We start from the raw sequence: 14,549 nt of genomic DNA, 5'->3' as shown, positions 1-14,549 counted from the left end.
CATTACAAATATGCTATATTAGCACACTGGCAGCTTAAATGTTCCCAGTAGAGCACACACACACACACACACACACGGCACAGTTTATTTTACTGTGCCCATTGGTTAACAGAGTCTCAGAAAGCTGATATTCTACTGTAAATGCATGAAAGAACAATTACAACAGACAATGTCGTCTATAGTCATTGGCTACTGTCTGTGTGCACACAATCACACATGAGTGAACTGTATTGTGTTGGATTGGGTTGCATGATGGTGTGTGTGTGTGTGTGTGTGTGTGTGTGTGTGTGTGTGTGTGTGTGGTCTCAGATCTTTGTTCTTCTTTTCTGGGCCATGCAGGCACTTCCATGCCCGCTATAGGCCAGTCACCTCTTTCAGCCAATGACGCCACAGGGGTTGGGGCGGAGCCAGCAGCCACTAGAGGCAGAGAAACGATGGATGCTGCTACCTCATCTCAAAACAGTGGTCCCTCTGTTCATCTGCCTGTGCCCGCTTTGTACCAAACACTGGGTAACATAAGATGCATCTTCAACCTACATGACAGTTGTCACAAGAGCCACGCACGGCCTGGGAATCCACCGGACAAAAGCAAAGCTTTTAGGCGCCGAGACTTCTTTCTGGCCTTATCTCCTATTCTCCTTTCATGCATGCACTTCGCTGAACCTACTGTATCAAAGACGCTTTTCAATCTTTGTAATGTTACTACCACGCCTGCTCGCAGAGGACTGCAGAACAAGGCAAGCAGCCTAATAACAAGTCAAAGTAGTCCGTCCTAGATGGACATGAATGCTGACTAGACAAAAGGAAGGACAGTTGTTTGTCCCAGTGCGTTGCCATTCTCTGTCCTACAGAAAGCCATGTGTCAGTGTGTGGATGTGACCGCTGCGGTCGAGACAGTGCCCGTGACTCAGTGAAATCACTGCCAATATTCTTTATGCTTACAGTTTGATGATAATTACCGTATTATGCCAACGGAAACTTGCAGATTCATACTTTAAACCTGGTGTCCCTATTTTGGGCTATTTATTGGCAGAAATGTTCAAAATGTTCCACGGTGTGAGCTTCATCAGGTGATGAAGGCCAAACTGTGGCCGAAACATTGTTGCAGATTCTTTTCATTTTAAACGGATATGCCAGTGACCAACTAGATGTTCACAACCTTGTCTTTTGATGTAGCAGAATCAAACATCCTCCATGCACAACTCCTCAATGCATTCTGTGTATCTCCAACAGTCTATTTAAAACGCATGGAAACTTCATGTAGGCTGGTGGAGATTTTCAGCCACCCTCAAAAGTGAGATCTCGACATACAGAACATCAACAACATGATTTTCACATCCTCACAATAGAATAATATTGAGATAGAGTTAAACGTCAGCCATTTTAAAATAAATGTATATACTGTAGACTAGAGTATCCGTATCATAAAATGTATGCAGGCATGATCCAACCTAAACACTCTTTGGGGCAAAATGCAATGTGGCTGGCCATGTTTTTTTGGCCACGGATACCATTGGTCAAAACATGATGAGATCCTTGACAGAGGTAAACATAATGGAACAGAACCTGTGTGCAACAAATGCCGAGACAGACACGGTATCAGACGACTGCCTCACTATAAGAAATACATGAGATGGGGACAAGAGAGAATGCATAGAATGAAAGCTTCATGGTGTGTATATACTGTGTCTAAATGTAGTTTAGACCATTGGTTCACAACGTGGGGTCCAGGATAAGTCTACACTTAGACTACCGGTATGATGATGCCAAAAACAATTGAAAGCATATGCTCACATGTTAAGAGAAATTAGGGAATCCCGAAACAATAGGCCTACATCATACAGTACAACTGTATTACTCTTTTCTTTCCATTTCTTAATCGTTAGCTCAGACGTATTGGATTGGATCTATTGAATACGGACACACAGTGTGTGTGTGTGTGTGTGTGTGTGTGTGTGTGTGTGTGTGTGTGTGTGTGTGTGTGTGTGTGTGTCAGAGTCAGACAGAGGCTGTGTGTACACGAAACTCAATAAACCCTCTCCCGTGTCACACCACTACACTCACATCGCATCACATCACGCCACACACACGCTCACACACAACCACTGTCGTCATTTTGGAAGCGGTATGACTGAATGACTCACCAGTGCACGCTGCCAAAATCCCATGATGCTCTCTGGCACTCTGGAAACTCACATTGCAACGCTAATCCCCAAACTAGAAATTCCAGGTCTGTATTAGCAAGCTCAGCTGGTAAACACACATGCTCAATTAAAGTCACATGTAACTTGTGCTAATAAATTTAGATTATAATTGAACCGTAATTGAACCAACAAAGACAGTGAAACTATCAGTTTCCCAAGACGCAGTGGTAAAGTCCCTGCCCAACACCACAGAGTGGTCCACTGTGGTGCATCCATAGCTTTCTCGGGCATCTACAGTATACACAAACGCAATTGGCCAGTGTTTGAGAGGGAGAGAACCCGGGTCATTGCACGTACATACGGGCAGGGGCTACACCTGTCAGCAGGGAGTGCTGGGCGGGACGAGTAGGATGAAGCCAAGGCTCTAGTCTACAGCCTCCTGGTGGGGGCTCCTCACTGGCAGGTGAGTCAGTAGGATACAACAGCAGTGACAACAGAAACGTGTGTGGGGAAGAATCAATTGGCATAACGACTAAATTGGGGAGGGAAAATGGGGGAAAAACTAAATTGTCTACTAAAAAGAACAACTCGTGCTGCGCGTGCAAAGAGGTACTCTCTACTGTATCTGTGCACCAGTCTGTGTTGTGTGTTACCTACAGTACACGCACAGTGTACAAGTCGAAGACAGATGAGATCAGCATTGTGACAACTAGACATAAATCTTATAGAGGTAAACCCATTAAATCTGTGACATCATTATCAGTCATCATAGGCAGGACCATGGGTCCAACGTTGTTGGTCACACCAGTCCTGGAGAGTTGCGCCATCTCATGCTGGGTGTATTATGTGTGATGCTGTTGCTTACTGAAACAAAAAGTGACGCGTTGTGAGCATCAACACTGTCGTATGACCAAGTATAAATCAGGCTTAACGCAGCCTAAATGGGATTTGGTCACCTGGATGCAGGAGCCAGGGATTAGGCCATGATGGAACAACACCAGCTCCCATACTGTACATATATACTTGACCCAGATCACACACAAACAAACAGCAGGTTGACTGAGGAGATCAGTGACTGGCTGTCTGCTGCAACACAAAGGGTGAGCCAGGACAGAGCATGATGATTGAATGATGACACAGTCAATGCAACACCTCTGTTTTGATCATTTAGTCAAATCCCAGTTATTGTTACAGTGGTGACAAGAATTGTCAACACTGCTGAGGAAACAAAATAAATTGTGTAGCCTACAGTTACAGTATAAACCAGTGGTTCACAAACTGTGTTTTAGAGGTCACCCCTCTAAATAATGTTTTCACCCATGGCACCCTTGAATGGCATATTGTACCTTCATAGCACCTTACAATTATGTCATATTACGGTGGGTAAATCTTTACCTCTAAAGGCCTATTCATACTCCAGCTTTAGGTGATAAGGTGACCACCGAAAAACCACAACATGACTTCACTCAGCAGTGGTAATCGACTCAGACGCTCACCCCAACACATCTCTCTTGAGTATGAATATGCCTTAAGATACAGTATGTCAAAAGGAAAACCTGAGAGAACATCTGCCTCCATTACCGTACCGGATTCAATTAATAACCAAAGCTCAGGTGGAACAAGCACTTGGTGACAGATAGGCACCAGATAGGCTATATGGAATAATCATATATGGTGGTATTATATTATTAGTTAATTCCACTGTGGTGATACCATGCCATGGAATGTTCCTGAAACGTGTCCAGACTGATCACACAGTCAGAAGAGCGTGGAGATAAGACTACATTCTAAAACACAGCAGAAAGTTTGTGTGTGTACTGTAGGGAAGGTGCATCTACTGTAGTAGTGTGTGAAGTTCTGTGAACATGCTAGCACCTATAACCTCCAAAGAGAAGCCCACTTACGTAACGAGTAAATGGCATGGACTCAACAGGGCAAATAGTCACATACATATGCATGTATTATGTATGTACGTAAAATGTAAAGAGTCAAGACAATATTATAGTGCTTCAAAGAAACTACCACATTAACATCAAATCTAGCATTGGTCAAAACAACATGCTATCTACAATATTTGGTCAAGCAAAACAAATCTAAATAACAAAACATGTGAACAAGTAACCTAACCAATATACAGTATATCTATAATTCTAGATAACTAGCATATCTGTAGAGTGGAGGATGTTGCAGCACCCCCTTGAGTTGTAAGAGCTGTTCATAATCGCGACCACATTGATTTTACACATCCCATTCACTTTACTCATCAAAGACAAGTAGGAATAAATATCCCACATACTGGCTAAAAGGCGACCTGGCAGAGCCTCACAGTATGAAAAGAAAAGAGGGACGATTGTGAGACTATTTGAAAGCCCCCCCTTGAAAATAACACTCCTCCTCCTAACATTTTGGCTGGGTAGCATCTATGTGATTTGTCCAGCCAGGTCACATGTGTAAGGGCTGCTATGTGTGCATGGTAAATTCCTCAACCAAGCTTCAAAATGGGCCTGGTCCTCTCTCATGCACAATCAAGCTATTTTTCCGAGGAGAGTCTCACTGACAAAGAGCATACTATGCAGCTTGAAGTCCTACATGATAATTAAGTCATCCATGTGTTCATAATATACTGCTGCTGGTCATATAATCTCCTTAATTACTGGTAACTTGATTTGACTATAATTTTATGAAATGTGTTCAGAAACCTAAAAGACACTTATTTTATAAAAAACATGTCTTATTCTGGCTTTATGGTTTTTCTGTGCTCTGTTCACTGGTGTCCAACAGTCAGGGACAGTATTGCCAGCCAAGTTCAAAGACAATGACAGTGCTTTCACACACACACACACACACACACACACACACACGTGTGTTATAGTCTGAGTGAAACAGGAACTGAACTGAAGCTTTCATTGACCACCCTGGCCTGTGTAGGCCCAGAGATGCTGCTAAGTAATAAAATCCTGGATAATAAATCTCTGAAAGAAATGACTGGTGCACCATGACAGAGCAGCACAACTAAAACAGTGACAGGCACGCTTTTCTTGGGGAAAATGTCACAAAAGCATTCATTTCATCAGCTACAGTTAACAAGGCCTTGGCTTGAACAAAACTAAAACACTCGTGTTCGTATATATACGCAGATTAATATGCGGCATCGGCAATAAATGACGAAGGGGAATGCTAAAATCAAAGCACTGTCTGAAACGGTTATTAAAACATATTTACTCCGATTAATTAAATCCGCGGAGTCTGACCTACCTACATAATTATGTACAGTAGACAATGACATGTCACAACATGAGTGACGTTCGTTTAATAACCAAGAACTTAACGTTCCTCGAATTCTCCCCTACCACATTGCGTGCAAGTCAAGAACATGATCCGCGATTTGTTTTAAAGTCATGGAGCCAAAACGTAATATAAACATTGCAGTGGAGACCAGAAGCGGTACTGTGTGTGTGATGCACTTTAAGCTAGCTAGCGGTCATTCATTTAAAAAGTGACACCGATACACTTTACAGTGAAGAAAGGACACAATCAATTGCATCGATATGATATGGCCCTTCACTGTTAACTTATATATCAAACCTAAAACATGTCCTAGCTGTTCAGCAATGACCATGCATCGAATCATTTGCCACACGCGTTTGCCGACTAACACCGATAACTTACCTATAAGATGATCAGACGATGTATAAATGTCCTATAAATCACAATAATGGTGACGTTCAATGTTGGCAGTTGGCTGTCATGTATTATGTTTATAATCCGTTTATCCTCTGCTCCTGCTCCACGCAGTGATCGTGTGCTTCTCTACAGTTGTTCGGGGGGAATCACTACCTATCTTGCTTCCCGTTCCCTGACCAGCCCAGCTGCTGCCAAAAAAATCTGCTCTCTTCTTTTAATGTGTCTTTCTGTGATGAATTTAAATGTCTCACATTCGCTCTGGCCACGCCACATGGGCTGACAGCTTGGCTCTGCCGCACAGTCCAATGAGAAAAGAGGCAGGGTGCAGGATCCAGCCAGTGATGGAGTAATTCGCTGAACGGCCCCAGTTTGTTACAGGGAGGAGAGAGCGAGAGAGAAAAAAAAGTGAGATGGCAAGACAGCAGGGTTACTGGAGTTCAGAATAGATGATCACCTACCTGAACCATCCTGGATCCAACACGGTCTGGAGTTCAGTGTGATCATCTATCTGGCCTGGAATGGATCAAACACTGAAGTCTAGAGTTCAGAAAATCACCATCCTGGATGAAACGAACAGGGGACAGACAGACATGGAGGCAGCCAAGTTCAAGTTCAAGTTCAGCATCACTGACGTTCACTCATTGGCGACATCTGGCACGTGGAGATGATTGAGAAACACCACTGTGCCCACAGTGCCCGAGCAATGTTATACCTTTCGAAATGCTGCACACAGTGCACAGGACTCAGCAAAGAATTGACTCAGCAAAAAAAAAATCAAATGCTTGGAACAATTAAAGTTGATAAACGAGCTGTCTTCTATTTTTCTACAACTATTTCATCATGGTACTGAATACTGATGAAGCAACCTACCCTACCGTACGGTAAATGTCTAAGTTTCTTTTCTGGGATTATCCTGATGTGATTAATACATTAGGCTACATACCTTATATTAATTTATTTTAATTATATTGACTATTAAAATACAATTATAATAATGTGTTGTGTGGTGACTGGTGAATGAGTGTTATGGTCTCTTAAATTCATAATACATTAAATGTATAAAATAAATGTTTGTAAAACATAAAACCAAGCATAAATGTGTGTGTGTGTGTATATATATATATATATATATATATATGAATGATACTACTTTATCCTACATGTATTGTACATCGTAGATTGCAGACTGGATAGTGATATCTCATTCTAAACTACAGTGACTCTCTCATTGGCATCCGTCCAGTGCGATTAGACAAAGACAAGTGGCCACTTGTACAATATTGCATAATATTTACGCTCCGTATCATAATGTATGCATTGGATGCCGTTAACACACGTGGTGACACACATCCTGATTTTCCAAGTGATGTTTAGTACGGCCAATCACAGAGCGGGGGTGTGTGGTGTGGTCCAATCAAAATAGCCGGAGGGAATTGCTAGGAGATAGGGTGATGTAAGGGCGGAGCTTGTAGCCAGCGAGGGATAGTGACGTAGAAAGTAAGGAGGGTTTCGTCCTGACTGTCGGGGTTACTATAGTTCAAACAAAAAAGCTAACATGATGTTCTTTAACAACAATCGTTGTTCTCCTATACAATCATTAAAATAATCTACTCTGAAGGGACTCCTTTACCGTTAAGAGCTCATTAAACTAATTAAATATGTTTAAATATGTAAACTTGCCATTACTATCAACACAAAGGTGATAGTGTTCACAAGATGAGACAATGATAATATAAAAATGCATAATTTTTTTCATACAAAAATATATTATAAGCCCATGATCTTTTTCTGTCAAAATGAACTGATATTGTTCTGCAAAATTGCTTCATATGCTAGTCACAGGCAAACAATAATCCGTGAGACAAAGGAATGTGGTTTTGTAAAACAAGGTATCAACACGTCATTGCCAAAATATACAGTCTGAGATTGAGCACATAATGTACAGTACCAGGAATCCAGGATAAGCACATTCATTCATTAATACAAGTATAAAACAGACATATTCACAACAGCACTGAGTCCACTGCCAAACATGAAAGAATCAATTCATGTGAGCTTCCATGATGCATTTGTTTGATTTGAAGATACACTGGTTATGGTATCCAGGCTTAATCTATGAATCAGCGTGGGTCCCCCAGGAAAGGAGGTGGCTATGAATGCAAAAGTAGCTATAGGGCACATCTCTATGCTTTTATGATGCTTCCCCAATATGCATGTCATACATAATATGCAATGCATTCAGGCCGGTACAGTTACACATCCATCAGTCTTTAATGTTGTAGTTTCTGATCTTGCTGCTCCTGCCCGTCCCTGCAGTGACAGTCTTGCTTGTTTGTGAGGACAGTGACATCCCAGCAGGTTTCCTCTTCTCCTGCACAGGAGCCCTGACACCCTGCACCCTCACCTGGACTCCTGGACTGCTGAGCTCTGCCATGTCCTGCCTGCTCAGCTCCGCCTCGCCTGAGGGTGCAGACAATGCAATACAATATGAATTATTATTATTATTATTATTATCTTAAGTTGAGATAAACCTTTATTGAGCCCTGAGGGGAAAGCAGCAACGGCAGTAAGCGTGAAACACAGGGTAGTAGGTAACGGCGGGGCTCCACTGGACGAGTGTGACGCGGGTCAAAAAACAAACCGGGGCAATTTTAAAGCAGTCACCGAACGCAGCGCAACGCAGCGTAGGCAGTGGAGCCACCCTTCATTAAAAAGGGCATTCCCTGGTGGTGACAGAGACGCAACGCTGACACATCCAGTGGAGCCGCGGTGTAAGACAGGTAGAACGATTAGGATAAGATAAAAGAGATAATAGATAATAACACATGGTTTAAGAGACTGACACTACTGACTAGTGATGCACCGAATATTCGGCCGCAGAACATCTTCGGCAGAAAATATATCAGAAAATATATCACTGAATAGTTTATGCAATTAGTGCATTCAAAAGAACTGAATAAATGTTTTATGGACCCATAATAGTGATTATTATTTAAGTTACGTTTTGCCATAACCATAAATCAGGTAGCAAGTATGACCATGACAGCAATGGTAGGAAAAACTATATATAATATTAATCATATTCGGTATTCGGTTTCGGCCAAGAATTTCCCTTTCGGTGCATCCCTACTACTGACCAAAGTATAAATATACAATATCTCAGTATATGCATGAATCTATTGTCAATGGATATACATGTATGTACAGACTATCAACAGTGATTACAGTGTCTACTGCAGTGAATACCTGGATATTTGTTGTCTATCAACAGTGAATATGAATATAATCATAATCATAAGTACAGACAACAATTAATACATGAATTATAAGTATGTCTCAGTCTATCAAAATTGAATATACCATACGAGTGAATGTAAGTCAGTCTGACTACAGTTATCCTTAAAGTCATATGCTGCGTTCACACAAAGCTACAAATTGAAGCTGAGCTGGGTTCAACGGATGAAAGCTACAAGCCTACAAAGCTACATGCTGGATTGTTGTTGTTTTTTCTCAATCTCCCCAGCCGTGCCTCCGACACACGTCACTACTCACTATGGACGTGTAGCAGTGTGGCTCAGAGCCTCAGCCTGATCTAATATCTCCCCCGGTCCATTGGGATATCCCTTTGGTAGTGGTTAAGGTTAAGCTATTGGACATTCATGCGGGAGAGTTCGAATCCCGGGCGTTACAGACGCACGCTTGATGACGACAAGTGACAAAGCGACAAATATGCTGTGATCTTTGCATATACCTCGGGTAAACGCAATATTACTTTAAATTGTAACAGTAATATTACAATTTTTTTTGGCAACTCCTCTCACAGCTCTGTTGCCATTACAGTTTGTCTATACGAAACAGAAGGTTCACTCATAAAGGAATGCTGCAGGGTCCTAGCACAAAAAAATCGGGGAAGAAAAGTACTCAATTTTTTTATCGTAGTCATTCTCTTATGCCCATGAAAGCCTGTGCTTTGCTCAAACATGCAGATTAGATAACATTTTCAGACTTCAGCACATGTCTTGCATCCAGCATGCAACACTGAGGTGTTCTTCTACTTGTGCCAATGTCCTCCATCGTTTGGAAATGCCTGGCAGTGCTGTCTGTCTGTGGAGCAATGCTTATCTCACCAACTAAACGTGTCACAATAATATTGTGACATAATGTCAATGTGTCTGATCAACGCAGGTCATGCACATACTGTACACACAGACACATGCTAAATATTAAAAAAGCTCTTACATTTGTACACTTTCCATCAATTACGTCAAGTATGGAGGTTTAACATATGAATATTGAGCATGAGTCAAATCCATATTTAATTATTTGTTTTTTAAATACAAAATTGTCCCTAGTAAATTTCAAGGATTTCACTGGCATTGTGAACAGGTATGTTCAGACGTCAATGAAAGAATGTTGATGCAATAGGTTCTTATTTACAATGAGATGAGAGGAGTATGCCTGTAGATTTGTGTAATAGCTTATTATTATTATACATATTTCATTAAATTCAGTTCAGTGGTTTAAAGTGTACCCAGGCCTTTTGCAAGGTTAGTTTCGTTGCTCAATTAGGTTATATGTCCTTGATCAGTAATTTTCAGTGTGATCTGGCAGCTGGTAAGGCTGGTTGAGAAACAAGGCCAGACATTGGGCAACCCTCTCCCAAAAAGGATATCGCTGCCAGTGGCCGGAAACCTTGTAGGTCCAAAACATTACTGTTCAAGACATGGAAAAGTTATTATTTAGTTAAATAATAACTTTGGTTAATAATACTTTTCATTAGTTAAATATGTAAAAACCCTGCAGACAGACTTAACCACTTTAAACTTAGCATCCATATTTTGGGCATGATAAAAAGCAAAACACTTTTGTGCAACACTGTCATATGATAGACCTATAAAATAAACTATAAATAAAATTGGGTAAAATAGATTAAATTGAATATAATATTTCTGCCCAATAGCAAGGATATGCATCATACCGTTCCGAATTATATATGGGTGTGAGTGTGTTTATTGTGACAGAGTGACACACTGGTCATATTGTCTTTAAAGGGGAATGTTGCTGGTATTTAACATGAATCCTATCATTCTATTGTGAGGAGGACATATTTGACATACCACTTCCAAATGCATTGCATTAGAGCTCATGCTGGAGAACCGGCTGCATCCTACAGAAGATAATGTGCTTCGATGTTTACATAAGCTGGAGTGATGTTCCAGCGTGAGGTGTTGACAAAAAAAACACATCGGGGCGTGTTGTGTCTTCCTCAAAATAAAACGATAGGATTCACAACTACAGCAGAAGTTTCTCCTTTAAAAAACAACACGCAAATGCTGACTAACTGAATTCTGCAGCTTGGGACTGCACATGTATGATAAACCTGATTATATGACTTCAAATTGCAACTCAGATTATTAATCAATATTGTAAAAGAATAGTTTTTGCTCAAATGGTAGGCTATGTAATGACCACTGTGATTTTATAATTCCTCTGTAAGCATGATGGATGAGGAGATGGGTTGTGTAATGTTATATTAAACGTTGGTGAGGACATGAGGGCAAGGTGCAAGAGCTGACCAAATACCAAGTGTTTGAACTTTGAATTACAGTAATTGGCAAGTTTAGCTAAATATTACATAATTGTACAGCCTCTCAAACTCTTTCTAAAATTCTGCCTACCATGTAAATGCCACGGTGATGAAATTTGGAAGTAAATGTCTGTGGGTTCACAGGCATGTAGTTAGTATACACACAGTACAATCATGTGTAAATGTATCCATTTCTAACTCAGGAAAGTGTAAAAATGGAACCAAACTTTTCAGAAGAGTTGTAGGTGTAGTAAAAAAGCCAGTTAAGAGAGATGTGAGTAACCTTCAGTGAGAAAAGAGGGACTCAGGCCTCGGTCCAGCATCTGCCACACCTCCCTCAGTGACCCCTCCGTGGCTACAGATGACAGCAGAGGACCAGACAGGCTAGAGGATAGATCATGTGACCCCACATCCAGATGAGGGGAGACCTGCGATTGGCCGAGCAGGGGAGGAGTGTTCTCTTTGCTTCTGGAATGCTGAAGAAGTGGAAGAGGACAAAAGGGCGATGCGAGGTTGAGTGACTCCTTTCGATCAACTTCGCCAATTACACTTTTACGTAACGAGTCCGACTACTTACTTATCTCGAAACTTCATGTTACATCCACAGTTCCGTTTGATATAATTACTGGCAAATCCAATGTTGATTTTAGACTATAATTAGAATGCAAGAATATAATACTGTGGAATCCAAACTATGTGTATGCATATACATTTATTAATTTTCACACATGCACACATGCCTATTTATGTGCAAAATGTCTATTGACAATCTCTATGGACAATCCAACTGAATTTGAATGGGTGTATTGTATTATCCAGTGTGTGACTCGAGTGGCTACATTGTGTCTTTGTGTGTGAGAATGGAATGTCTCATGTTATATATTAGTAACTTTGTAAACCACATATAAAGATGGCACAGAACTATTGACAAGTGTTACAGAATCTATTGCTGTATTGTATTGTCTGGTCTCTTTATGATGAGTGCTGACTGAACAGCTTAGCTTTAGTGTTTTCAGGTAATCAATTATTTAGAATGGCGATGTTACCTCATGCCGGGCTGTGTCTTGGTGCCCCTGGGCCCAAGGGTTGGCGGCCCCGTTTTCCCCCTGGCCTCCGCTGTCCGCCGTGGAGAGGAGCGTCCCAGGCCTCTGCTCTCTCTGAGCGTACTCCAGCTCCTAGAGGCAGATAAAACATTAGGCTAACCAGCTGCCCCCCTCTGCTGATCACACAGAGGAATGCACAACATTAGAAGTGTCACTCTGTGGCAGTGTTAATTTAGTTGATTTAGACTAATGGTGCGTTCACACGGGCAGATGCAATGATACAGTCTACCATTCATTGTCAATTTAAGCCAGCGTCGTGAAGCTATGAAGCAAATCTGACGCTTGTAGCTACTGCAAAAGATACAAAGCTACAAATAGTAGCTGAGCTGGGTTCAACTTCCATAATGCAAAGCTATAGCTGCTTTTTTCACAATGTTCTGGCTGACAAAAAATTACAGCGTCTTCTTCTAGTCTGTTTCCATTTAATTGTTTCCAATGCATATAAATAATGCCTAGTTCCAAAAGGGCTCACAGTTGAGACTCCATGCTGGATTGTTTTTTCTCAATCTCCTCCACCGGCCGCCGCGCCTCCGACACACGCACACTTGATGATGTCAACGACCATGTTGTGAGAGATATACAAAGCGACAAATATGCTGTGATCTTCACATCTTTGCATATGCCTCGTGTGAACGCAACATAAGACTTTCCGACTAAGACTAGACTAAGACTAAACAATTTCTGATGACTAAAATAGGGCTAAAACTAAATGGTGTGAAAGGTCCTTGCTGACTGATTTTTCTGCAATATTTTGCAGTATTTTGACATTTTTTCTGAAAATAGCATCAGTCTGTAAGGTCCTTAAGACTAAACCATAATTTGCTGTCAAAAGTAACACTGCTCTGTGGTCCCTTCAGAGATGATTTCTTCAACATACGCCTACGCTGGGTGGGCGCTCAGTGCAAGGGAGAATAATGTGTTATGTGGTAAATATAGAGTAGTCCGACAGCTGGGGTTTGGCTATTGCTAAGTGGCTATGGCCGTTTTTAGCCCAAGGAGTGTTTTTTGTGCAAAACTAATGCTTGAAATGGATTCAGAATCATGAAAACCACCTAGTTTGACATGTCACATGCTATATAAAGCATAATGGAAATTTGAAAATCTTGCCTTATATAGATGTTAATGGTATGGTCACATTATAAACCCCTATTAAAAAAATTGTTCAATGCTGACAGCCGGTCAGCAAGTGGATTCATGAATGTATGTATTGTACATAGACAATATTTTAGGCCAATAAAAAAGACTATATACCAAATTTGCCACTTTAAACAGAGCAAGCCTGTCGGCTGCCAGACTAGAGGGATAGGTAGAAAGTTACCTGTGTGGTGAGCCTGTACTGCAGCTGTTCCAGAGCAGAGAGACGACCCTGCTGGTCGTCCGTTCTGGAGTCTCTCTCTGGCTCTGTTGACTTGGTTGGTGTGACTGAGAGGAAGCAGAAGTCGTAATGAAGATGGAAGAAACACTTGTAGGTTTGTTGTTGAGGCATGAGCAATGTTAGTTCATATGCATAAAGCATAATGCATTACACATAGAGCTTCAGTACATGGCAACTTCAGTGTGTCACTCCACCTAGTTTACATTTAATTAGCTTAACACGCTCACTTGCTACAATGTTTCTACATTTACTAGATTTGTTTTTACGGTACGTCAAAGGGATCAGCTGTCTCTAGAACATCTTTGTCTGTACATTATGTATCCGCCTCAAAGGTTTTGCTCAAGCATGTCATTAAATATTTGCGCAAATATTTGCATGGTGATCACAAACTGAGCAGTGAGCAGCACAGTAACTTGCTATCCATAACTATGCCGTTATTAGACCCTGTATTATTCTCGTGGTCAGGGGATGAAAAAATAATTAACAGTTAAAATGTTGTATGGGCCTTCTATCTGCATAGGCCTACAGCCACATAACAGCAATGCTCCCTCTGGAATGTTATTGCTTAAACGCAACTATGCATGCCACGGTACATTGTGTATTTGTTTAAAAAATATGATGATATGGTGTATGAACAGCATTTGTGTTTACAGTTG

The 14,549-nt window shown here is 41.2% G+C and overlaps 2 protein-coding genes across 3 annotated transcripts in view; both read right to left on the bottom strand.

Moving 5' to 3' along the window:
* The window catches only part of LOC308333038 (fatty acid synthase-like), a 51,829-nt gene extending 45,445 nt beyond the window's left edge, over positions 1–6,384 (bottom strand). Inside the window, exon 1 of one of the 2 annotated variants that reach the window (XM_080789226.1) lies at positions 6,287–6,384. The gene's annotated coding sequence lies outside the window, so the exon portion shown is untranslated. Of the gene's footprint in view, positions 1–5,813; positions 6,094–6,286 lie in introns of those variants that run through there. The other variant, XM_080789225.1, reaches the window with a different exon arrangement.
* A 1,155-nt stretch (positions 6,385–7,539) lies between these two features.
* Positions 7,540–14,549, bottom strand: part of LOC308333315 (coiled-coil domain-containing protein 57-like) — a 33,262-nt gene continuing 26,252 nt past the window's right edge. The window contains exons 19-22 of the mRNA XM_080789633.1: positions 13,837–13,940; positions 12,462–12,590; positions 11,699–11,891; positions 7,540–8,288 (exon numbers count right to left, since the gene is read on the bottom strand). Coding sequence (XP_080645759.1) covers positions 8,092–8,288; positions 11,699–11,891; positions 12,462–12,590; positions 13,837–13,940 — 623 coding nt within the window. The 3' untranslated portion in view covers positions 7,540–8,091. The remainder of the gene's footprint in view (positions 8,289–11,698; positions 11,892–12,461; positions 12,591–13,836; positions 13,941–14,549) is intronic.

Source organism: Protomyctophum bolini (genome assembly GCF_963924005.1).
Source record: "Protomyctophum bolini genome assembly, chromosome: 18".
In the NCBI taxonomy this organism is placed as follows: domain Eukaryota; kingdom Metazoa; phylum Chordata; class Actinopteri; order Myctophiformes; family Myctophidae; genus Protomyctophum; species Protomyctophum bolini.
The sequence above is the reverse complement of the archived record's forward strand: the minus strand, read 5'-3'. Positions and strand labels throughout refer to the sequence as shown.